This window comes from Pristis pectinata, chromosome 6, assembly GCF_009764475.1.
Source record: "Pristis pectinata isolate sPriPec2 chromosome 6, sPriPec2.1.pri, whole genome shotgun sequence".
In the NCBI taxonomy this organism is placed as follows: Eukaryota; Metazoa; Chordata; class Chondrichthyes; order Rhinopristiformes; family Pristidae; genus Pristis; species Pristis pectinata.
Genome location: NC_067410.1, coordinates 16054060 through 16080261, shown reverse-complemented (window position 1 = coordinate 16080261; position 26202 = coordinate 16054060). Strand labels below are relative to the sequence as shown.

The 26202-nt window shown below is 41.7% G+C and overlaps 1 protein-coding gene and 1 long non-coding RNA gene across 2 annotated transcripts in view; both read left to right on the top strand.

Moving 5' to 3' along the window:
- The window catches only part of stab1 (stabilin 1), a 157150-nt gene extending 142698 nt beyond the window's left edge, over positions 1-14452 (top strand). The window contains 10 exon segments of the mRNA XM_052017592.1: positions 3249-3382; positions 8793-8834; positions 8836-8959; positions 9094-9200; positions 9285-9404; positions 11573-11618; positions 11674-11726; positions 13805-13853; positions 13856-13905; positions 14267-14452. Of these exon segments, the coding sequence (XP_051873552.1) occupies positions 3249-3382; positions 8793-8834; positions 8836-8959; positions 9094-9200; positions 9285-9404; positions 11573-11618; positions 11674-11726; positions 13805-13853; positions 13856-13905; positions 14267-14452 (911 nt within the window).
- Positions 14453-15975: 1523 nt separating this feature from the next.
- On the top strand, positions 15976-17056 carry LOC127572064 (uncharacterized). Its single transcript, XR_007956553.1, has 3 exons — positions 15976-16111; positions 16614-16733; positions 16923-17056. It is a non-coding gene; the product is annotated as an uncharacterized LOC127572064 (long non-coding RNA).
- The last annotated feature ends 9146 nt before the right edge of the window (positions 17057-26202 follow it).

The following is a 26202-nucleotide window of genomic DNA, read 5'->3' as shown; positions in this document are numbered from 1 at the left end:
GACAGACGTACTGAGGACCTGAAGGTCCTTCTATGCTGGTCTGTATGACAGTAAGACCACAGATAGCACAGCCTCCCAAAATTTTCTGTCCTCTATCATGGAGGTGCTACGCAACAGCAAGCAGGAGAGTCTGGATCAGCCACTGTCCCTGGAGGAGCTGACTGGCTCCATTCATTCCCTTGGCACAAATAAAATTCCCAGAAGCGATGGCTTACCGGCAGAGTTGTACTCGGCTCTGTGGGACCGTATGGGCCTGGACCTGCTGGAAGGGTACAACACTATGCTTCTGGCTGGCAGCATGTCAGACTCCATGAGGAAGGGCATTATTACCCTCACTGACAAGCAGAAGGGGGAGAAGGGGGACATCAGGAATTGGAGATCCATTTCACTGTTGAATGTGGACTATAAGATCCTGTCCAAGGCCATCGCCAACCATGTCAAGTCTGCTCTGGGACAGGTGATCCACCCAGACCAAACCTGTGCTGCACCTGGCAGGAAAATATCTGACAGTCTTGTGCTGCTCAGGGATACCATCGCCTACATGCAGGACAGAGGGCTGGGTGCCTGCCTGGTCAGCTTGGACCAGGAGAAGGCCTTCGATAGGATATCACACCCGTACATGTTGGACGTGCTCTCCAAAATCTGTTTTGGGGAGGGAATGAGAAACTGGATCCAACTGCTCTACACAGATATCCGTAGTGCAGTCCGAATCAATGGATGGGAGGGAGATGGTTTTCCCCATCCAGTCTGGAGTCAGGCAGGGTTGTCCACTGTCCCCTGTCTTGTTTGTGCGCTGCATAGAACCCTTAGCCGAATCCATCGGGAAGGACAACAGCATAAGAGGGGTGACATTGCCAGGCAGTGGAGGCAAGTAAAAACCTCCCTGCACGTGGACGATGTCGCAGTCTTCTGCTCAGATCCACAGTCAGTTCGCAGATTGATCAGCATCTGCGATCAGTTTGAGTTGGCATCAGGGGCTAGAGTCAGGCAGGAAGAGCGAGGCCATGCTCTTTGGTAACTGGCCTGACTGATGTAATATCCCCTTCACAGTCAGGTCTGACGACCTGAAGGTGCTGGGGATCTGGTTCGGAGGAGCTGAGGCACATAACAAGAATTGGCTGGAGCGGATTGGGAAGGTAAAACAAAAATTGGCTTTGTGGAAATGGCGTTCTCTGTAAATAATTGGGATGAACTTGGTCATCAGGTGTGATATACTCTCAGGGCTGCTGTACTTGGCGCAGGTGTGGCTGGTTCCTCGCTCCTCTGCAGTGACCTGGGATGTCTTCCAGTTTATCTAGGGGTCTAAGATGGAGCGAGTTTGATAGGTCACGCTGCACAACTCCCCTGAGAATGGGGGCAACAGTGTACCCAACATTACCCTCATCCTGATGACCACCTTTGTGTGTGGCTGTATCATTTGGTGTGTGGACCCCAAGTACGTGGGCACCAAGTATCGCTATGTGCTGAGGTTCCACCTGTCCTTAGTGTTGTGGAGGCAATATATTTTCACATCAGGATGGTGTATAACTTAGAAGGGAATATGCTGATAATCATGTCCATTGTATCTGGTTCCCTTGTGCTCACGAGGGTGCATCTATGCATTTGAGAGATGCTCTCAAGGAAGCATTGCTTAAGTTGCCTTGACTGCATCCTGTAAAAGGTGTGTTCAATATTTAATGTGCTTTAGTGGTAGACACACAAACTGTTGGATTGGGTGCCAGTGCTTTGTTGGAGCGGCACTTTTCCAGGAAAGTGTACCCAGCTTGGTGCAGCCTCGCAGAACGCTGATCGCTTAAAATGCTCTGGTCCTGGAGTCTGAAGTACACAGGTACAGACGCCTGTACTTCAAAACCTACACCAGCGCAGGCTGCAGACTGCTGAGTCAGGAACCTAGCACAAGCCTCTGCTGGCTGAAACAGTGATCTCATCGCCATGTGAGTGAAGCACTGAGCAAAGGCTGCCTGTGAGGGCTAGTGTGGACAGACTGTGCAAGCAGTGCGGTCGCTCAGCACAGTGATGTAGGGGTCATGGCTGCACCAGGTCGGTGTGGTGAGTCCAGGCCATTGATAGTGATGAGCAATGGTGGTTCCATGTGGTGACAGTCTGCCTGGATCCTACAGTCTCTCTTGTTGGATGTGATGTTAGTCGCTCACTGCTCCTCTGTTTGGCTGCATGACTCTCCCCAGCCCAGAGATTTCTCTATGGTAACAAGCTCAATGGCTAGCATGCATCCATAAGAATGATTTTTTTTACAATGAAGCAATTGTCCCATGAGGAGAGAATGAACATTGGCCTATAATCACCAAACTTCAGAAAGGTGATTGGGACATGAGAGGGATTGCCAGGATGGAGAATCTGGAACTCGGGGGCACAGGACACAGGTCTGGCCACTTAAGAGGAATGAGGAGAAATTTTAAGTTTAAGTTTATTGTCATTGGCATACATGCACAGGGTACTGTGGCAGCAGCACAGTACATTACAAACATTAGTTAACATAAACATATTAATGTAAGTTGTGGATAACTTACACGGCAAAATGAACATAATGACATCAGTGTAAGCTGAGGGGGAGAAAAAGAGATATTGTCCGAGGTGGTGCTCTTTATACAGAGTGTTGTAAATCTTTAGAATTTTCTGCTTGTGAATTGCAGGACATGTGAATGAATCATGATCTTAGTTAATGATGGAGTAAACTGGAGGAGCCACAAGCATTACTCCTGTCTCTATTTTAATGTTTATGCTTTCATGTTATTATTATTTTAGTGGTATAATTACCAAGCCACCATACCCATGACAACCATACAATACTGAGTTTAGCTGGGATAGTTGAGGGTGAAATACTAACAGCCTCACTTTCCCATCCAGTACAGAGAAATAAATTTGGCAAAGATATTACTCATTACCCTCCACCACAGCTCCCCGACTAGTTCGGTGCTCCATGCTCAAAGTGCACACTGAGGGCAGAATTTGGTGTGGCCCACCCATGCTGGCAATCCGAGCTGTATCTCGGCTCACTGCTGAAGCGAAACCACTTGAGTAATTTAGCAGTAAACTTCTGGATCTCACAGAACTGGCCAAAGGTTTAGGCCAACAATTTTCTGTGTTGTATTGAGTTGACTTATGTTGTACAAGATCTGTGCCACACTGCTCTTGAGATTTTCTTGGGAATGGTTCATAATTGAGTATTGAAAATCACAGCATGGTCATTTTGTGAAATAATCAGTTGCCACGTCTGTTCATTTTTCCAGATAAAACAGCTGGAGTGTTCCATTTGCAATCACCCAATGGGAAATACAAGTTTACATTTGAAGATGCAGCTGCTGCCTGCAATGCAGAGGGTGCCACATTGGCAAGTTTTGACCAACTTGCTACTGCTCAGCAGGTAAATGCCTACAGACAAGGTATTCAGCAGAGATCAAGCGTAACTGTGTGCACCTTAAATCACTTTTCAGTCTGTGGATTTGTTTGCCCCACTTAATGCACATGATCATGTCTGTATTTAGACCTCTGCTGGAATCTCAATTGGCTGCCTGTTAGGAAGTGACCCCAGAGTGTCAATTTCCTGTCTGCCTTGGTCTAACACCTTGATTCCACCATTCTGGTCCTGGTGTTGGTTTTCCAAAATCTTAATATATCATTTTCCTTTTATTGTTCTTTCATATCTTCTCCCCTTGTTTCTCCTATCTTAAGTATGGTGGCTACCGGCCGATTCTATAGTAGGGGAGCAGGCGGTGGAAGGGGCAGTATTGCTACAAGTCCTTCCCAAGTCACCTTTCTCTATGTGTGAAACAGGGCAGCGAAAGACAGCGTGTTGATTATTCAGGGTGGTGGGTATGGGAGTTAGGGAGAAGTGTGTGGCTGTGAAGCCTTTGCATATGCACAGTTCAGTCAGGTGCCACCAGGTGGATATAGAAACATGGAGATATGGAAAATAGGAGCAGGAGTAGACCATTCAGCCCGCTGAGCCTGCATCACTATTTAATATAATCATTGCTGCTCCTCTATCACAATATCACTCTCTCCCCATGCTCCCGATGTATTGGTTTATTTATTGTCACTTGTTCCGAGGTACAGTGAAAAACTTGTCTTGCATACCGGTGAAAAGTGAAATATTTAAGGAGAATCTGAGAGGGAACTTCTTCACTCGGGGTGGTGTAGGTATGGAACAAGCTGCCAGTGGAAGTGGTAGATGTGGGTTGAATTGTAACATTTAAGAGAAGTTTGGACAGGTATGTGGATGGGAGGGGTTTGGAGGGATATTGTCCAGGTGCAGGTAGATGGGACTAGGCAGGTGGTCTGATATTTCACCTTTCATCCTAAACCTATGTCCTCTAGTTCTAGTCTCACCCAACCTTAGGGGATAAAGCCTGTATGCATTCACCCTTTCTATACCCCTCATAATTTTGTATACCTTGTATCTTATAATCTTCCCTCATTCTCCTGTGCTCCAGGGAATGAAGTCCTAATCTTTTCAACCTTTCCCTATAACTCAGGTACTCAAGTCCTGGCAACATCCTTGTAAATTTTCTCTGCACTCTTTCAAGCTTATTGATATCTTTCCCGTAGGTAGGTGACCAGAACTGCACATAATACTCTAAATTCGGCCTCACCAATGTCTTGCACAACTTCAACATAACATCCCAACTCCTCTATTCAGTGCCCTGATTTATGAAGACCAAAGTGCCAAATGCTCTCTTTACGACCCTCTGACATTCCCAAACATTCAAAATTTATTAAAGATTAATCACAGTTGTGATAAACATTTAAAAGCAACTACTTAAAACAATTAAATACGTAAGTGCACATATTGACTGGGACTCCCATACTATAAAAGGACTGAATGGGATAGAGTTTGTCAAATGTGTTCAGGAAAGTTTCCTTAATCAATATGTAAAGGTCCCAACTATAGGGAGAGTGCAATACTGGATCTCCTGTTAGGGAATGAGACAGGGCAGGTGACAGAAGTGAGTGTAGGGGAACACTTTGGATCTAGTGATCATAATTCCATTAGTTACAAGATAATAATGGTGAAGGATAGGACTGGTCCTAGGGTTAAGATTCTAAACTGGAGGAAGGCCAACTTTGATGGCATAAGAAGGGATCTGGCAGGCGTGGATTGGGGTAGGTTGTTTTCTGGGAAAGAAATGCTTGGTAAGTGGGAAATGTTCAAAAGTGAAATATTGAGAGTACAGAATCTGCATGTTCCTGTTAGAATAAAAGGCAAGGCTAACAGGTTTAGGATACCTTGGTTATCAAGGGATATTGAGGCTCTGGTAAAGACAAAGGAGGCACCTATCAGGTATAGGCAGTTAGGATCAAATTAGGCACTTGAGAAGTGTAAGAAATGTAAGAAAACACTTGAGAGAAATCAGGAGGGCTAAAAGAGGACATGAGGTTGCTTTGGCAGACAGGGTGAAAGAGAATCCCAAGGGTTTCTATAGCTATATTAAGAGCAAAAGGATATCACGGTACAAAACTGATCCTCTTGAAGATCAGCATGGTCGTCTATGCATGGAGCCGAAAGAGATGGAGGAGGTCTTAAATGAATTTTTTGCTTCTGTATTTACTCGAGAGAGAGACACAGAGTCTATAGAACTGAGGAAAAATAGTGAGGAGGTGCTTGCTGTCTTGAGGCGAATTAGGGTGGATAAATCCCCAGGGCCTGACAAGGTGTCTGCTCAGACCTTGTGGGAGGCTGGTGTAGAGATATTTAAAATATCCTTAGTCACAGGTAAGGTGCTGGAGGATAGCTAATGTTGTTCTGTTATTTAAGAAAGGCTCTAAGAATAAGCCAGGAAGTTATAGGCCGGTGAGCCTGACGTCAGTCGTGGGTAAATTATTGGAAGGTATTCTGAGGGACAGGATATACAAGTATTTGGATAGACAGGGCCTGATTAGGGATAGTCAACATGGCTTTGTGCGTGGCAGGTCGTGTCTAACCAATCTTTATAGAGTTTTTCGAGGAGGTTACCAGGCAGGTTGGTCAAGGGAAGGCGGTGGATGTTGCCTTCGTGGACTTTAGCAAGGCCTTTGACAAAGTCCCACATGGGAGGCTGGTCCAGAAGGTTAAGTCGCTTGGCATTCAGGATGAAGTAGTCAATTGAATTCAATGTTGGCTTAGCGGGAGAAGCTGGAGAGTGGTAGTAGATGGTTGTCTGATTGGAGGCCTGTGACTAGTTGTGTGCCGCAGGGATCGGTGCTGGGTCTGTTGTTGTTTATCATCTATATTAATGACTTAGATAATGTGGCAAACTGGATCAGCAAGTTTGCGGATGACACCAAGATTGGAGGCATAGTGGACACTGAGGAAGGCTATCAAAGCTTGCCGAGTGATCTGGACCAGCTGGGAAAATGGGCTGAAAAATGGCAGATGTAATTTAATGCAGACAAGTGTGAGGTGATACACTTTGGGAGGACAAACCAGGGTAAGACATACACAGACACAAAAAATTCTGCAGACGCTGGAATCTGGAGCAATAGACAAAAAAGTGCCGGAGGAACTCAGCAGGTCAGGCAGCATCCATGGAGGAAAATAAACAATGTTTTGGACTGAGACCCTTCATCAGCACTGGAAAGGAAGAGGGCAGAAGCCGGAATAAGAAGGTGGGGGTGGGGGGGGGGGGGAGGGGGGAGGAGCACATGCAGGCAAGGGATAGGTGAGTTCAGGTGATAGGTGAGTCCAGGTGAGAGGGGGATGGTAGGTGGGTGAAGACGTACACATTGAATGGTAGGGCACTAAGGTGTGCAGTAGAACAGGGACCTGGGAATACAGATCCATAATTCCTTGCAAGTGGTATCACAGGTAGATGGGGTTGGAAAGAGAGCTTTTGGCGCAGTGGCCTTCATAAATCAGGGCATTGAGTACAGGAGTTGGGATGTTATGTTTAAGTTGTATAAGATGTTGGTGAGGCCAAATTTAGAAAATTGTGTGCAGTTCTGGTCACCTACCTACAGGAAAGAGATCAAATAAGCTTGAAAGAGTGCAGAGAAAATTTACACGGATGTTGCTGGGACTTGAATTACAGAGAAAGCTTGAATAGGTTAGGACTCTATTCCCTGGAGTGCAGGAGAATGAGGGGAGATCTTATGGAGGTATACAAAATTATGAGGGGTATAGAAAGGGTGAATGCATGCAGGTTTTTCCCCTCAGATTGGGTGAGACTAGAACTAGAGGACATGGGTTTAGGGTGAAAGGTGAAATATTTGAGGGGGAACTACTTCACTCGGAGGATAGTGAGAGTGTAGAACAAGCTGCCAGCGGAAGTGGTGGATGCGGGTTCATTTAAGATATCTTTATTAGTCACATGTACATCAAAACACACAGTGAAATGAATCTTTTGCATAGAGTGTTCGGGGGGGGCAGCCCACAAGTGTCGTCATGCTTCTGGTACCAACGTAGCATGCTCACAACTTCCCTAACCCGTACGTCTTTGGAATGTGGGAGGAAACCGACGCAGACACGGGGAGAACGTACCAACTCCTTACAGGCAGCAGCCGGAATTGAACCTGGGTTGCTGGCGCAGTAATAGTGTTACACTAACCAGTACACTACTGTGCCATTTGTTACCATTTGTAATATTTAAGAGAAGTTGGGACAGGTACGTGGATGGGAGAGGGATGGAGGGCTATGGTCTGGATGCAGGCAGATTGGATGAGGCAGAAAACCAGGCCGGCATGGACTAGATGGGCTGAAGGGCCTATTTCCGTGTGCTCTAGTGCTCTATGAGTCAATTTGAACATGTAAATTACCTGAAAAATGATCCCCTTACAGCTGTTCATTTCCACTGGGGGGAGAAAGTAATATTTCTCTGTAAAATCTGGTCTTTTCTTTATTCCCTATTACCATCATCTTTCACTTTGAACTGTAATTCCTTTTTGCCATTTAGCCTTCTGTCTTCCCTCTATCATATAACTTCTCCTTTGTTCCTCTTGTCCCTATTTCTGTATCTTAACCTAGTTATCTATAACTTTGACGAGTTCTGATGTAAGACAACAACCTGAAAGCTCAGCCGGTCAAGGCAGTGTCTGTGGAGATAGAAACAAAGTTAACATTTCAGGTAAAGTTATTTAAGTGATCTAAACTCGTCCAGAAAATCACCTACTAAATTATGACTTGATTACAGCCCTTATCTTCTGCAAGTGGTGATACATGCTGCAGACAGAGACTGCTTCAGTTCTTGCTCCTGGAATTCATTGAATTTGTTTTCACTGCATGAGACTTCTGGCTATTTTAGATTCAGGTTTTACTTTCTAACTAAGCTACATCTTTCTCCTTCGTTGCAGTCACAATATGATGGATATAAAATTACCTCTCAGCACGCGGATGATAGGCTGGGCCGCCAACTCAAATGCATGCACTCACCCTTTTCATGTGCGAAATTATTAGAGGATTTTCACATAACGGACAAGTGTATGATATAGCAAATAATAGCTTTAAAAGAGCACTGACCACAAAAATTTCAGAAGGCTTCAAACAAAATGTCAACTGTAATTACAGACTATTTCTATTCCTTTATATCCGGGGTGGGGGGGGGGCATTGATGGATTTATAGAACTAGTATAATCAATCTGATTATTACCTATAAACTGCCAAAATGTAGTACCATAAATCCTTCACAAGACTACATTGACTGCAGTTAGCAGTGATAGTTAAATGTGAAAGAATTATTACAGTTAATTGGCATCAACGCGGAGGTCCATTGATCTTAAATAGCAAACAGGTGACAAAATATAGGCTCCCTGCAACCAAATAGGATTACTTATTGATTCTTTCCATGATTTATCTTGCACAGTTTGGCTATCACCTCTGTATAATCGGATGGATGGCTGAGAATGAAGGCAGGGTATCCCATAACCCACTTAAACCCTAACTGTGGTTATGGCAACATCGGGGTCTTTGATTATGGCGTGAGGGCAAATCTCAGTGAACTGTGGGATGCTTACTGCTTTAGAAAGCAAGGTAGGCACCAAGTTAAATGTATCGTTTGAATGAGTTTACTGTTCTTTTCCAAAAGTAGAACATCTAAAGTATATTTGATTTGCAAAATATTTATGGGCTACTCATGGCTATTTTTCTGTCACGTTACTTCCTAGATATTCAATGTGTATGTAAAGAAGACTTTGTAGGTGATGGCTATTCCTGCAATGGGAACCTAATGAATGTGATCTCCAGTCACTCCAATTTTTCAATCTTTTATTCTGTAAGTATTGTTCTTCCACAATCTTATTTGCAAAGGTTTTGTGGTGGTCAACAGTGCACATTATTATTTGCTGTCTCTCATTAGAAATTGTTGGACTATGCCCAAGCGACTGAAAAAGGAGCAGAATTCCTAGAGTTCCTGTCAGACAAGACAACTAATGAAACATTGTTTATTCCCTTAGACTCGGGCCTGGAAGAAAGTGAGGTACGAAATATTGCACTTTCCTAATGTTTTCTTCTGACTCAAAACAAAACAATTAACATGTAGAGAGGCTTTGAGGAAGGAGAAGCAGAGTATAGGGTATAAAAGTAGAAAGGTGGATAGGCTAAAGTGCATTTACTTAAATGCAAGAAGTATCAGGAATAAGGGTGATGAACTGAGAGCTTGGATACGTACATGGGACTATGATATTGTGGCTCTGGCAGAGAGTTGGCTGTCACCAGGGCAGGAATGGATATTGAATATTCCTGGATTTCAGTGTTTTAAAAGGGATAGGGTGGGGGGGGGGAGAAGAAGAGGAGGAGGGGTGGTGTTACTGCCCAGGGGTACTATTACTGCTGCAGAAAGGGTGGATAATGTAGAAGGATCCTCTCTAGAGTCAGTATGGGTGGAAGTTAGGAACAAGAAAGGAGCAGTTACTCTACTGGGAGTATTCTATAGGCCCCCAGGTAGCAGCAGGGATACTGAGGAGTAGAGTGGGAGGCAAATTTTGGAAAGGTGCAAGAATAACAGGGTTATTATTATGGGAGACTTCAACTTCCCAAATATTGATTGGCACCTGCTTAGTACCAAAGGTTTAGACGGGGCAGAGTGTGTTAAGTGTGTCCAGGACTGATTCTTGTCACAGTATGTTGACAGGCCGACTAGAGGGAATGCCATATTAGATCTAGTATTAGGTAATGAACCGGGTCAGGTGACGGATCTCTGTGGGTGAGCATTTGGGGGACAGTGACCACTGCTCCCTAACCTTTAGCGTTGTCATGGACAAGGATAGGAGCAGAGAGGACAGGAAGATATTTAATTAGGGAAGGGCAAATTATGAGGCTATACGGCTAGAACTTGCGAGAGTAAATTGGGATGATATTTTTGAAGGGAAATGTACTATGGGGATGTTGTCGTCGTTCAGGGATCTCTTGCAGGATGTTAGGGATAAATTTGTCCTGGTGAGGCACAGAAAGAATGGCAGGGTGAAGGAACTCTACAAAAGAAGCTGCTCTACAAAACTCTGGTTAGACCACACTTAGAGTACTGTGTCCAGTTCTGGTTGCCTCATTACAGGAAGGATGTGGAAGCATTGGAAAGGGTGCAGAGGAGATTTACCAGGATGCTGCCCTGGATTGGAGAGTATAGATTATGAGGAGAGACTAAGGGAGCTAGGGCTGTACTCTTGGAGAGGAGGAGGATGGGGAGACATGATAGAGATATACAAAATATTAAGAGGAATAGACAGTGTAGACAGCCAGCACCTCTTTCCCAGGGCACCAATGCTCAATACAAGAGGGCATGGCTTTAAAGTAATGGGTGGGAAGTTCAAGGGAGATATCAGAGGGAGGTTTTTTTACCCAGAGAGTGGTTGGGGCATGGAAGGCACTGCCTGGGGTGACGGTGAAGGCAGGTACATTGGTCAAGTTCAAGAGATTGTTAGATAAGCATATGGAGAATTTTAAAATAGGGGATATGTGGGAGGAAGGGGTTTAGATAATCTTAGGCATTGTTTAAAGGTCGGTACAACATGGTGGGCTGAAGGGCCTGCATTGTGCTGAAAAAAAAGGAATAGTTATCATCAGAAATGGCGTGGAATTTTTTTCTTTACCATTAAATTGGTTAAATGACTTTAAATTGATGGGTTGTAATGTGTATTCTTAAAATCAAAGGAAATGGGCCTCTAGAGGTGAATCTCCTCTGCATCCCCCTCGAGTACAATCACATCTGTTCTATAGACAAAAGCAGTTTTGCACAAATTAGGAATCCAGAATCAAAGTCTAGTTTATTGTCATATGCACAATTATATGAAACCAAACATAAATTGTACAATTCTACTGCATTGAGATTGCAGACTGGCCCACTAATCTGTGGCTCAGAGTTGAGAGATGACTAAACACAAAAATCAGGGACACTCACTGGTTTTTAGTAGTACGAGATCGTTTGCAGACAAACATTGCCTTCATTCAAATTTAATCACTCTTTTAAATGTAGTATGTAAATCTAAGCACTCCCTTTGCACTGCATTGTGATGTAGAAAAGGGCATTAGCCCACAACCTGCTGGCTCAAATACGTTACAAACTGAGCCATTTCTGGTAGTTGTAGTTCATTGTAATGTAGAATGTTTCATGCAAGGTTAAACATTTTACTGATTTCTTATTGTGTCCAGACCTTATCATGGAGCGATCTTGAAAATCACATCCACAGGAACAATAGTTTCCTTTTTTTATGATGAGCTGAGTGATCATACACTCATTTCATCCAGACTAGGATATGATCTTCATATTGATGAAGTTGCACCTGTAAATAACACTCTCCTTGAGGTAAGTTAAGTATATTAAAACACAAACCTAATTTTAAAAAAATTAGGGTTAGGGCTAGAGTTAAAATTAGCACTTTTCTAAACCTAGTTCTAGGAGAAGTACATCATAAGCAGCGCCTGTTTTCTAATTTTTAATGTTCTGAAATTCTGTGTCACTCTGTGGAGCAATATTCAGAATAAAAGCATTCTGTTGGTGAAAATTGGTGATGTCCTTTTTACCTCAGTTCTACTTCCTGTACTAACCCTATATCCCTTAATGTCAAAAAATCTTTTGAATTCCCTTGAATATAGTCAGTGATTGAGCCTCCACAGTCCTTTTGGGTAGTGAATTCAAAAGGAGGTTGTTTCACTAAATTGACTTTCCAGCTGAATTGTGCTAATTTAAATTGTTCACTATTAAAACAAAGCTTCATGAGAGGCCACAGTAGTGTAGTGGTTAGCATAATGCTATAACAGCGCCAGCAACCAGCAATCTAGCCCTAATCCGGCCCACTGTCTGTAAAGAGTTTGTATGTTCTCCCTGTGTCTGCGTGGGTTTCCTCCGGGTGCTCTGGTTTCCTCCCACATTCCAAAGACGTACGGGTTAGGAAGTTGTGGGCGTGCTACGTTGGCGCCAGAAGCCTGGCGACAATTGCAGGCTGCACCCAGAACACTCTACGCAAAAAGATGCATTTCACTGTGTGTTTTGATGTATGTGTGACTAATAAAGATATCTTGTAAATTCAGTAATGAACTTGGACCCAAATCCTATAGTTAAGGGAAAAGCTACATCCCCAGGAAATCTGAAATGAAAGAATGAGAACAGAGTGACATTGTGGGACAAAAGCACCTTTCTAGAACTATAAATTCAATTGATACATTGCCTCTTTGCAGCAGGGAAGAGAGAGACAAACAGAAAGAGAAGGATGAGGAGGTAACTGTATACTCCAAGAAACAAACATGCATCTCAGCTGCATGAGAGGTGGCCAAGTCGAAGCAATAGACAACTCAGCCCCTTGTGTCTACTCTGCTCTTCGATAATTTCATAGCTCATCTTTTAGCTCAGTTTCTACTTCCTGCACTAACCCCATATCCCTTGATGTCAAAAAATCTATTGAATTCCTTTGCATATAGTCAGTGTTTGAGCCTCCTTAGCCCTTTTGGGGGGTGAATTCAAAAGATTAACCTTCTGGGAGAAGCAATTTCTTCTTAGCTCTGTCCTGCATGGCCAACCCTTTATTTTAAGTCTGTGACCCTTAGTCATCCCCCAGTGGACCTGCTCTCCCCTCCTTCCCTGCACCTGCCCATCACTATCTCTCACCTGCATCTACCTATCACCACCTTGTGTCCATCCGCCTCCCCTCTTTTGTCCACCTATCACTGCTCTGCTTTCCTCTCCTATATATTGGGCTTCCCCTTTTCCTATCGTCAGTCCTGAAGAAGGGTCCTGACCCGAAGCGTTGACCGCCTGCTTTTTCTTCACAGATGCTGCCTGGCCTGCTGAGTTCCTCCAGCATTATAGCATTTTTTTTAAAACTGAAAATGTTGGAAAAACTTAGCAGGTCAGGCAGCATCTGTGGAAATAGAAACAGTTAACATTTGAGTTTGAAGCTCCTACCTCAGAACTGGTGAAGGGTCTGATGAGCATTGTGTGTTTATAAAGAGCAGATAGTGCTCAATGTCAGTATGATTTTGCTTCTTTGTGAGAAATTGTCACACTTATTTCTTGATTTAAAAAAATATAGCATGCACTAACGTGGGATTGTGCCACACACACAAAACCATGCTTAAAGGAAATTTAAACTTGATTGATTGGCTGATGAAGAGGAGAGGTTACTTAGATGGGTTTAAAGTGCATTATAACCATTATTTCTATCCAGATACTAAATCTAGTTTTCCTAGTAATAAATATAGAACTTAAAAAATATAAATTATACCCTATTATTTTTAACTCAAGTTGAAAGTTGATTTTTTTTACTTTTTCAAAATCCCTCCATAAATCAAGATGGGAGAGATGTGGAAACATAGCCTCAGATATTTGAAAGTTTAAATTAGAATCAGATTCTAACCTGAACTAACCCATCTTTTTTGTAATGATAGGGTTCAAAGTTGGTGAATGGCATTCTTATTTTGAAATGGGATATAATTGCCACAATGGAATTATTCATGCCATAAAAGGACCTCTAATGACTCACGTGCGGGTAAGTGTTTCACTGGATTAGGAAACCTTCTGTGGAATTGTGATTCAGATATTTCTTACCTCCAAGTCCAGGCCAGACTGACTGCTTCAGGTCTTTGCAGGGTGTGAGGCAACAGGTCATAAGATTCTTATTGATAGTTGGTGTCAAATGCAAAGGCTTCATTGGTTTTTAGGCTCTGGAGAAGATGATCCTGTCTTCCACTAGTGATTCAGCACTCCTTCAAACAAACTTCCTCTTGGAGTGGAGCTAATCTTCTGAATGAATGGTGAATTCTTCGACCTACTGCAACTACGCCCCAGAAGCAAAGTTACCCTAGACCTCTGTATACCAGCTGAAATGAGAAAATGGTCATTGTGTTTAGACAGGCACAGAAGCTGGGCTCTATGCCATTGTTGATGCTTTCTCTGAAGCATGTAAGAGGATGGGCATTACACTCAACATCTGCAAGACAGAGGTTCTCTCCCACATTGTCCTCAACAATAAAGGTTCAAAGCATGACTGGAAAATGTGGACAACTGCTCGCATCTCTGGAAGCACCTCTTGGTAAGGGCAGCTATCAATGATGAATTCTGCACTAACTTCAATCAAGGAAAAGGGCATTTGAAGACCAAGACCCAAGCCCAGAGACACAATTCATGATCTACCAGGTAGCAGTGACCCCTTGCCCCCCCCCCCCCCCCCCCCCCCCCCCCCCCCCCCCCCCCCCCCCCCCCCCCCCATCCCGTGTGTTTCTGGAAAAATATCACCAGTGCTGTCACTGTAAAAACCTATAACAAACCAACCAATATCAGTGTCCTCTCCCAGGCCAACATCCCCAGTATTGAGGATCCTTTGGTAGGCTGTTTTCACTCGCATGTTTGACCTTGGAATAGAGTGACTCTTGAATCTGACATTCCATTCCAAGCTTTGTAATGGGAAGAGATTACCAGATAGACAGAGAAAAAGATTCAAGGATGTGTTCAAAAACCTTCTTGAAGAAATGGACACATCCCCATTGACATCTGAGAATTTCTGGTCCATGACTGTTCAGAGTTGGTCTTCAATACCATCATGATTGTTCCATGTCCAAGGCCATGCAGCAGGAGCACAGAGAAAACCTGCATATTTAGTGGAAGGAGAGCATCAACTTCCACACTGGGCTCCTTAGTCACAAAACTGGTGAGAAAATAAGTTATCTTTGATCCTGAAGAACTTCCTCAGAAGAAGACATAAAGCAGCATGACGTATAAGTGAAGCTTTAAAGGCATGCTAAATCACAATATGAAACTATTTGGCTTAAATCTCTTCTATGTATGCATTTTAGTTCCTTCAATTATTTTAAAAAGTTTTATGTACCAGCTTCTGCTTCATGCATTTGATACAATCTTTATGCTTATAAGGTTAATTCACATCTGCAGGAGCAACACACAAAATGCTAGAGGAACCCAGCACATCAGGCAGCATCTATGGAGGGAAATGGACAGACGATGTTTCGGGCTCGAGACCTTCTTCGAGTCCTCAAGAAGGGTCTCGAGCTGAAATGTTAACTGTCCATTTTCCTCCATGGATGCTGCCTGACCCACTGAGTTTCTCCAGCATTTTGTGTTGCTCCAGATTTCCAGCATCTGCAGTCTTTGTCTTCAAAGTTTGCAGGCTTCTATACACTGCCTGTAAGAATTCTTTAATGTCGTTTGGCTGCCAAGACACCTTGGACAGCAAGGTTCCTTTTGAATTGACACAGTCTGTTGTGATGTTTTAGGATAAGGACAAGTTGTTGCACCGACTTTACTAGATAGTTCTCGATTACAAGAGAGATCAGCTGTGAGCACAATTACTTACTGGCTCTGAATTCAATCAATCATTTGACTCATATTTTACTATCTACTTAATTTTATTAATTTGAGAACGAGATTAAGGATGGTCTATCTGAAGTTCTCAATGACGGATACTCAGTTGATATTTTAGCATGTCTAACTGCTTTTTGAATCTCAGTGGGATTTTTTACAAGAGTTACATCATTTAAGGGTCATTATCCAGTAATGACTACATGAATACAAATCATTGTAATCACCAAACCCACTCGTTTCATTAGGTTACAGCTTCTTCAAAGTCATCCTCATATTGCCCTTGGTGCAGCACTGGGTCTGTTATGTTTGATTGGTGTCGTAGCTGGGCTTATCGCTTGGTTTCGTCGCAGGAATGAGGGTTTCGCTTTCAGTACTTCAAGGTACGTTTGCTTTCTTTCACATTGTTTTTCAATGGCCTGAATTGCAAAATAGAATCACAGTTCTGGTTTGGAACAGCCTGCACGGATGCTCTGCTGTGTAATTTTTGGAGATGGTAGCATTCCTTAATAATATAATTGTACCATAACATTTCATGCATTTTCTATGAAAACCATGTGGTTGGATCCTGTTTTAAGGTTGATTCAGCCAGAAATTACAGAAATCAAACACTACTTTTGAACTGGTAAGTTACAGTGTTGTAAATTGGCTTGCTCCAGAAATATTCCAGCCTATATTTCCAGATTCCCAAGGTGGTCTAAAGCTGAATGCCCACACTCCTCCATAGGCACAGTATAGATTCTTAAGTAGTTCACTTTGGGGATGGATTTTTGATTTGTTAGAAACTTAATTAAAAAAAGTTAGGACATTGAGTCCCATCTATGCCAAAATGCATTTAAGACACAGAAAAAAGACGACTTGGTTTTAATTTGTATCTATTACTAGGCTGACGATGATGACAATGTTGGCCTGAAACCAGAGGACAATCCTGCTCTGGTCTCAGTACCGAATCCACTGTATGGTGCATATGGTACAGTTTCAGATAATACAACTGAACCCTTTGAGGTAAGGAGCAACTAAGTTTTCCACAAACTCTAAATAACCTTTAGTAACTCTACTACGATCCACAGTAATGAAACAGTGACATAATACACAAGTGAGTGTACTGAATAAACATGGCACTGAGGTAAAATGAATGTGGATAGAACCTGCCCATTTATTTTTCTAACAAAAAACCTTTTATTTAAATAATAGGATGACGATGAATACGAATCTTATCATACACGCAGAACATTCTAGAAGACTGAGAAGCTGGACCTCACTGCTTTTTACTGTCAGCTCAAATTGTGCAATTTTATTGCAGCTTGTGATGATGCTATGGATGGGGGAGGGTTGTGGGGGGGGGGCTGTTGAAAACAGGGACAGGAAACCATAAACTCCAAATAAATGGTAAGCTCCAGAGGGAGGGAGCTCTACATTGGCGGGGGGGGGGGGGGGGGAATCATTGGACTAGATGTCTGATGCCTTTTGGCAAAACCCAACAAGTTCCATTTACAGGGGACTTTTTGCAATGGTCTAGAAAGATTTGAAAATTTATTTTTTCATTTTGTATTAATAGTTAAAAATAACACTGTTTACATATGTTCTGATGTGCCAAAAGAACATTGAAATCTTCACTTTTTGTTTTATGTTGCACATTTTAAAGTAGTCAAGCAAAGATTGGATTTTCAATTCTGTTTAACATTTTAAAAGCGCAGTGAAGAGGACAATATTCAAAAAGACAGAAAATGGTGGAATCGCTCAGCTGGTCTGGCAGAAATGAAAAAGTCAAAATAGAGTGTAGATCATTTCAACAAACATTCAGATAAAGGTGATATACTGACCATTTCTGCTTGCCAGTCTTAATGGGCTCCCACTAAGTTTTTTTTCCTTCTACCACTAATAAATGCCTAGTATAAATTCCTGTTGCTCAACCTACTTCGGAATTCTGTACTTTAAAGGTTTGACGTGAGTGTTTGTTTGCTTAAATGGAGTGGGGACAGTGAGAGAGAAACATTTATTAAAGAACAAGGACTTCACTCAGTACTGTGCACTAGAATAGTAAATGGCTGTTGGTATCAAGTTGTACTGGACTGCATCACCAATGCTTCACTTCTTCAGAAAATGACACAGCAGGGGCCTTTTTGTATATCATGTTTTATACCAGATCAAGTGAAAATGAAAATAAATGTTTTTATTAATATTTAACTGCCTGCATGAATGTTTTATTTTGCAGGCCTGAACAGTGATGATAAATAACGGCTTGGTGAATCGGTAATAAAATGTAATTTTGCTCATACTGGTAAATTCTTGCACAAATTAGAATTGAAATGGCAAAGTGTTAGCCCACATCAAATTTGTACAGTTCACTACAACATTTGAGGGAAGGGGGAAGAAAGTGTTTTAAGTCAGTCACTAATACATATTAATTTCATAATATAAATGCTCAAGTGGCACAACAGACAAAAGAATGTCTTTTACAAACTGAGACTTCCACAATATCTTTGTAGCAAGAACCAACATCAGTAGGCTAACCTCTGAACTGCCACGACTGTTATTATACTGAACCACTTTCAATAATAATGGCCTGAACTGCCCAGTCAACAGCAAAGGGCTTACCACCATCCTTGACAATGCAACCATATCCTGCAAAGGTTTGGGTCAGAAAAGCTGCTGGGAGACCTCAGCAGGTTTAAGCAGCATCTGTGAAGGCAAAAGGTATAGTCAACGTTTTGGGTCAAAACCCTGTATCAGGGTTTGGGTGTTGCAGGTGAAATTTTGTGTAGCTGTAGGATTGAGCAAGCTGAGCAGTGAAGCATGCTGAAGAATTCTCACAAACCAGGAACAAGAGTTTTATTTAACCTTTTAAACAAATTACAGAAAGGTTAATCAAGACTGTGACATCGACATGGGGTTAACATTACGACATCAAAATGTCAAACTAAATTTAAACCGTAGAACCTTTAAAATGGTATTTAGAGTGAACAGCACTCCAAACTGAAGGACTTTTCCCCCCAGAGCGAGTTAAATGAAATTTAACAAGCATCATAATTTTCAATGTGTGTTTTTTTTCTCCACAGTGAGAATAATGAATGAAAGATATTGAAGTTGACAGCAAATCATTGAGTGGTGATAAATGCATCCCAAAAATACTGCAATAGTGCAGCCTTTAGGAGCACTAAAGTATCAGAGACTGTTCTGCATTTCCTTGCTTAACTATGCAAATGTGGGCACCAGATATAGCTGTTAGATTTTATAGAATAATGATATATTTTACTGAGAACACGATTGCAAATTCTGGACTTACAAAGCAAAATCACTGACAGTTTCACAATTCAACCCACACTTGATCTGAAGGATGAACAACGTACAAGAGATTGTAACTAGTTTGGTAATTGTAGGTGTGTCAGGATTTTAAACCATATTGAGAGATCAAACTTTAGTACATGGTTGAGATCCTTGGTCTGTTTATAAAAATGCTTATATTTCAGGTGAATTTGGCCCAGGTCAACAATTCACAATAGAATGAAAATTTAGTTTATTTTTGTAAGGTTCAGTGCATGACATGCTAGTCAGTATTCTTTAAAAACACAACCTCATATCATTGTTAAGAAAGTCTATAAATACATAAGATACAAAATATTTAATGTCATGCCAGAGAAATTAAATGTTAACAATTTGTGTCACTAATGTACCAAACAAACAAGATAGCAAACCTTACAAGCTAATGGCATCAAGGTGCGATTCACTAGTACATATGCAAAACTTCAAGTTTTCCCACATTATCAATATCAATTTAGCTTAATTATTGAGGTATTTGAAAAAGCACAAGCAATATATTGGCTGGTGTCAGCTCCCGAGGAAGGTCACTGCAGATTTAAACGTTTTGAAATTTCACAAGAGAAACACGAGACAACTCTATAAATGCTGGGAGCTCAGTTTTTTTCCAGCATTAATAAAATACTACAACATATCTGTTATTCTGTTTTAAGAGCGCCACAGCATTTCTTATGGTCTGTCTGATGGGGCGAAACTGTGAACTAGTTTATTTTCTGTAAAGATAAATAATTGCCTGCATCAATTTTAATAATTTTGACATCACTCCATGATTCTCAATGAAGCAATTGTCATGGCAACAAAATCCTACAGCTTAGGAAAGAATTTGTGACTGATCTGTATCTGTCGTCATAGAAACCACTCTAATCACGGAGAATCTGAGGAGGTCGTTTGGGTGCAATCAAGGCTCCATGAGGAATAGCAGCAGAATGCATCCTGTGTGATAGACCAAGGTTGTACATTGCACATTAAAAAAATACTTGAGAAAGGTGAAGTAGAACAGAGGAACTATTTAGAGGCCAAAAGCCTCTATTTCTAGACTAGCATCATCCTAGCAATCACAGTGTGTCAAGAGAATTTACCACAGGCTAAAGTTTCCCAAGGCCTCTGCAGTTACAGGTTTTGCCTCATTCCTCTGAGCAGGCTTTAGAGGGCAACACTTATAGGAATTTCATAGTGGAGTTACCAATCCACATGGCAAACAATTTATCACAGAGGTTCAAAGCTGTAGGAAGGGATCACCTTCCCCTGGCTAGTGAATACCTGGTTCTTGTCCCAATCTTATGTCACTAAGCTAAACCATTTCAGTGAAAACAACTAAATAGTGACACGGATGTCTACACAGCTTAGAAATAATTTGAAAACTTACAGGAAATCTAAGTTAGAAATACATGTTTGCTTTTGAATATTCAGACCACCGTCAAAATCTAAAACTACAGCATTGGTGTAATTAAAGAGAAAAAAAAAATTCCTGTTCTCTTGGTTGAATGAATTTGGGGGGGGGGGGGGGGGGGGCGGGGTGGAAACCAAATTCCTGGATGGTAGTAATTTCTAATTAGTCTCAATCTGCTGTGTCTATGGTAGATTCAGATTGATGAGCACAGTTTGTCTTCTGCAATTTATGAAACCTAGAGAAGTGGTGTTAGAAGGGATGTTTTTTCAGAGCAGGGTAGTGATACATCAGGGCATGGGGAGTGTTAAATATACAGGAGGAGAAGAAATTAGCTTTTGGGCATGTTAAATGAATGAGAACTAGCTACCTGTAGTAACTAAATATTAAATTTCTCTTACTTCAGTGAGAGTAAGTGTGCAAAGAGAGTGCTTGTGCATGCATCAAACACAAGTGACCAAAGACTAGTTCTCCCCTAGGATCTGCACCAGAGCCTGAGTTGAACTCGCAGCTACTGGGCAAGGAGGACTGGAAGGGCCCCTTTTTAAGGGTGGAATGGGGCAAAATCAACAAAAGCAATTAATTGATTACTGCCCTACCTTTCCAACCAACAACTGGACTCCATGAATAAACCATCTACCTGGCCTGTCAGAAGCAGGGAGCAGCATGCAGGGCCGAAAGGGAAATGTAGACGCAATAGAAGCAGGTTAGGATTTGATTGTGATGTTTATGCAAAGACTTTACAGACTATTAAGTTGGGAAATGTGTAATATTGCCAACAGCAAAACAAATGATGATAAGAATTCAACAAAATCTATGTTGAACTATGTTAATGAGCACATGCCATTTGAAACCCCACATCTGGAATTTACCTTTATAGGTAACTTCACAGTTCATGTGTGGATTGATACAACTGATACATACAAAACGGTAGACCTAGTTTACAAACAAACCAACATCATCTTCAAAGCTACTAAAATTATCTTAGTAAACCTCCAACATTGCTACATACAATTTCCTCTGTAGATTTGCAACTTTAATATAAGGAAGTAGTGTAGGGCTGTCACATTCTAGGAATCATTACACAAAATAACTAAATATATCAAGAAAATGTCTTTTCAATGTGTGTCTGAGCCCAGAGGCTAAAATGCATTAACTCACCTGAAAAATTGATGAGGAACTACAGCTGCCTGGGTTCCTGCAGGGTAACATCAGCAGTGGCTTTAAACACAATGGGCCACATTTAGCAGCTCAGTGTTAGAAATTCTGGATGTTGACTACTTTGAACAACACCATTTTATATCCAGTCATAGAAGTCTCACATTAGTTTTGTTTTCAATACATTTCTATAACAGTTGGACTTGGTCTCTGATTGGAATGACCTGGCAGTCCACAGTGGGTTCCCTTAACAGCAATTCCTTACTCAAGCTTCCATCAACCTTTAGACCCCACCATATCCTTGGTGCTTCCGACTTAGACCTACTGTCTGTTTATTCCGCTCCTGCCCCCATTTTTGTTTTTGTTCATGGGATGCAGGTACTGCTAGCAAGGCAAGATTAATTACTCATCACTAATTGCTCCAAAGGCAGTGAGGTACCTTTGCTCCAATGCTGGATGCAGAGTCTACAGCTATATTGCCTCTGCAATTCCTTCCCAATCCCCCCTCAATCCTATCCAGCTACATAGGCACCTTCCTTAGAGGAACCCTTTAATCAACTTCCCCAGCTCATCCCAATGTCCAACTATACCTCCCATCATGTGAAGGGATCCCATACTACGTTAGAAAGATGCACAGGTAACGTTGGCTATAAATAGTTGTACAAGGTTAACTGAAACAAAACCAGAAAATGCTGGGAAACACTCAGGTCAGGCAGCATCTGTGGAGAGAGAAACAGGATGTTAACTGGTTCTCTTTTCCACAGATGCTATCTAATCTGCTGAGTTTTATTTCAGACTTCCTGCATCCACAGTTCTTGTTCAGAATTGGAAACAGATTTATGATCACTGACATATGTCGTGAAATTTGTTGTTTTGTGGCAGTAGTACAGTGCAAGACAAAGACAAAGACAATCTTTTTTGATTTTCATAGAAGTTGTATATCAGTGATGTTCTCCCATTAGGTTTTTCAGTTGTTTTTGTCACATTTCAGAACAGTCTCACTAATTCTAAACCTCTACACACATTCACTGTCAAGAATTATTTCCCTCCAGTGTCCTCCTTCACCATTATGCCTTCCTGACCACTGGGCCCCAGAGGTTTATTCTCTCTTCCCTTCAATCTTCAGTTACACTGGGGGAAGAGTTTTTGGCAGTGCCTGATTGGTGCTCAACCAGGACTGAACTACGTGCAGATATAGGCTGCTATGCTGAATCTAGTAAACTAGCTGTAATTTAATTTAGAACCCAAATCTCTATATTAAAATAAACTTCCAGTTTATTGTGTGCAGGAAGTGACAAGCCCTATTTAAAACCTGCCTGAACGTTGACACGGGCAGGTTAGTTGGCACAGAACGTCCCCGTTAGGTTTTCACTTGCCATTTAATTATTCTGCAGGGCAGGTACAGGTGACAGACAGATTCAAGCCTTTCTTGCCATTCAGCCTCAGATCATTCAGCAGAAATCACGATGCACACAAGTCTAGAATTGTGGTTTCCAGCTTGATGTCCTCCAACTCTTCAGCAACATGAAACAAAGCAATGCAAGGTCACAGGGTCACTGACTGAGTTTCTGCAAGGTCACCAGTATTACACCACACAAAGTCAGCATGTTCAAGTAGTACACTCTGATCATTGTGTTAATGCAATGTAGGTTTTCAAATATATATCTAAGATTTCCTAATAAACTAATCAATAAACACAACAATCTGGAGTTGCTATACCCACAGCACTATTCATTCAACCACTACCATTTCTACTCAAACAGTTTGGTCTTCTCTGCATCCTAACTATGCTGTCCACAGATACGTTCCCCACATTATGAAATTTAAACTGCAGTAGTTAACAAAATGTAAACAAAGCCAGTCCCTAACCTGAATCACATTCTTTCGGTTATTTTAATGGACCCACAATAAGAATTTGAATTATTTTCCAAGTTTATGAACAAAAACTGTTAGTTATCATCTGTAAACCCTACTGCATCAATCAGATCAGTGAATGCATCTTTGATGTGTTGCCTGAATTGTAAATAATATACAGATAACATTACTAGAACCCAAGGTTCACAGAAATAAAGAATAAATTCAATCTATGAAGAGGCAAAACCTAGTAAAGGTTGTAGATGAGGAGAAGTTGTTTCCCATTACAACAATCTGTAACTGGATTATGAACTGTTCTGACCAATCGTCCGCAGACTGTCAGGTTAGGAGGGCATATATCTTCCACCCTCACCCTGAATACTGGTGTTCCCCAGGGGTGTGTGTGCTGAGTCCCTTCCTGTATGCCCTTTTTACTCATGACTGTTCATCCGTCCAATGAAACAAACACCATCATAAAGTTTGCAGACGACATGACAGTCATTGGCCTGATCATGAACAATAATGATTGGCATACAGGGATGAGGTTCAAAACCTGACAGCCTGGTGTTCCGCAACAATCTCATTCTCAACACCCAAAAGACTAAAGAGATTGTGGTGGATTTCAGGAAGTCAAGGAAGATAGATCTTGGTCCAGTGTTCATTGGTGGTGAGGCTGTGGAGAGAGTCTCCAGTTTTAAATTCCTGGGGGCGTACATCACCGAGGACTTTTTCCTGGGCAATACACACCTAAGCTGTCATTAGGAAGGCACAGCAACACCTCTTTTTTTTGAGGAAATTGAGGAGAGGCCAGGACTGTCTCAGAACATTCTGGTGAATTTCTACGGTGTGCGGTGGAGAGCATCTGACATACGGCATTATTGCTTGGTATGCCAGCTGCACTAGGAAGGAGCAGAAGGCTCTGCAGAGGGTCATCAAGACGGCCCAAAACATCATTGGGACTCAGTTACCAGTGATGGAGGACATCTACCAGGCTCGATGTTGGAGCAGGGCTTTAAACATCATTCGAGAACCAGCTCACCCTGCTCACTACCTTTTTAAACTACTCCCCTCTGGTAGGAGATACAGGAAAATACATGCACACACTACAAGACTGAAACACAGCTTTTTTTCCCCCCCAAAGCTGTTAAATTGTTTGAACACGGACTGACACCTCCTATACATACACACACATACTATGTCTTCTCCCTTTACTGGCTGGACTCATCATGGTGTTATTTAATATATTGATACACTGCTGATTATCATTATTATCATGGTTTATTTGTACACTGCCTTTTTATACTTTATATTTGTGTAAGTATGTTTGTTTTATTTTATAGTTATAATTGCTCATCAATTCACTGTTTTGGTTTTTATGAGGCAAGGGAGTGCCATCGTAATTCATTGTGTTGTTGCAACAGTACAATGACAAATAAAGAATAAAGAATTAAGAGGGGGCAGGGAAGGGTATAAAAATAGTGGGCACAGAATGAAGGTGATGACATAAGGAAAGATATTTTTTTAAAAAATGCAGTGAGTGCTTTAAGGTCTAGAATGCATAGCTGGGGGTAGAAGAGGAGGTAGATTTGACTGTGAAGTTCAAAAGGGAACAGTGCAATTAGCTGAAAGGAAAGTCGTAGGGCTAGGGCCAGAGAGGAGGGACCAGAAAGACAGTACTTAGATGGAGTCAGTATGGATGAGACAAAAACCTAAAAAGTTTTCCTTCCAGGCTTCAATTCAGAAATTCTAATAGTGGGGCTTCTAAAGCAGTGGTCAGTTTGAGACCTTGGGTAGTTTTAGTGTATCATGCAATCAATGGCGAGCACTAAACTCTATGGCAGTACTCACTGTTCTCCCACACGCATCATTAAATTTCCATTCACATCGGTTATTGTATCAACTTCTGAATTTGAAGGGAATTTGCTGAACCTTTATTTCATTTGTGAGCCGCTTACACTCTGAAATAGAAGTTGTATGGAAGGCTGATTGTATACGTGGAAATTAAAGGGTTGAAAATAAAGATGCTGGAAATCTAAAATAAAAACAGAAATGTTGGAAATACTCAGCAGGTCAGGCCACATCTGAGGAAGAAAGAGTTAGTGTTCCAGGTTAAAAAAGCACCTTGGTCTTCAACCTGAAATGTTATCTCTGTTTCTCTTTCCACAGATACAGCCTGACCTGCTGTGCAGTTTCAGCATTTTCTGTTTTTAATTTAAAGGGTTAGTCAGTCTTTCAGGGTAATAAGACATTGTAGCTCAGTTTTTAAAATGTCTAATACATATACTTATTGAATAGAAATATTCTCAAAAAGTTGTTGCTCCCATGGGACAGCTAATTCAGAGTGTGTGCAGGCAATGAAAGTTACCACAGCCATCTTGACCATCAACTTCCCCATTACTATTCTTTAGACAGGTTGTGCACAATTACCCCAGATATTGCTGTGCAAGTACCCATTTCAATATGTTCTACAAAATTCATTAAATACTGCCACAAAATGGAGACAATTATACAAACCAACATGCCAACTCTTGACCTTGAATTGAACAATTCCCAAATTGTTAAGATACTTAAATTTACAAATAGAATTATAATGCAGGAGGTAAAGTGTTGGACACTAGTCCTTTCAAAGCAAATATTTTTCTTCTTACCGTTTTGGAGCAGTGTCCTCAAATATCCATTGGTAATGTACAATGTACTAAACCACTGAACAAGGCCTCACATTCCATCACCGCTTCTCAACTGGAGCGGTAGTGAGAG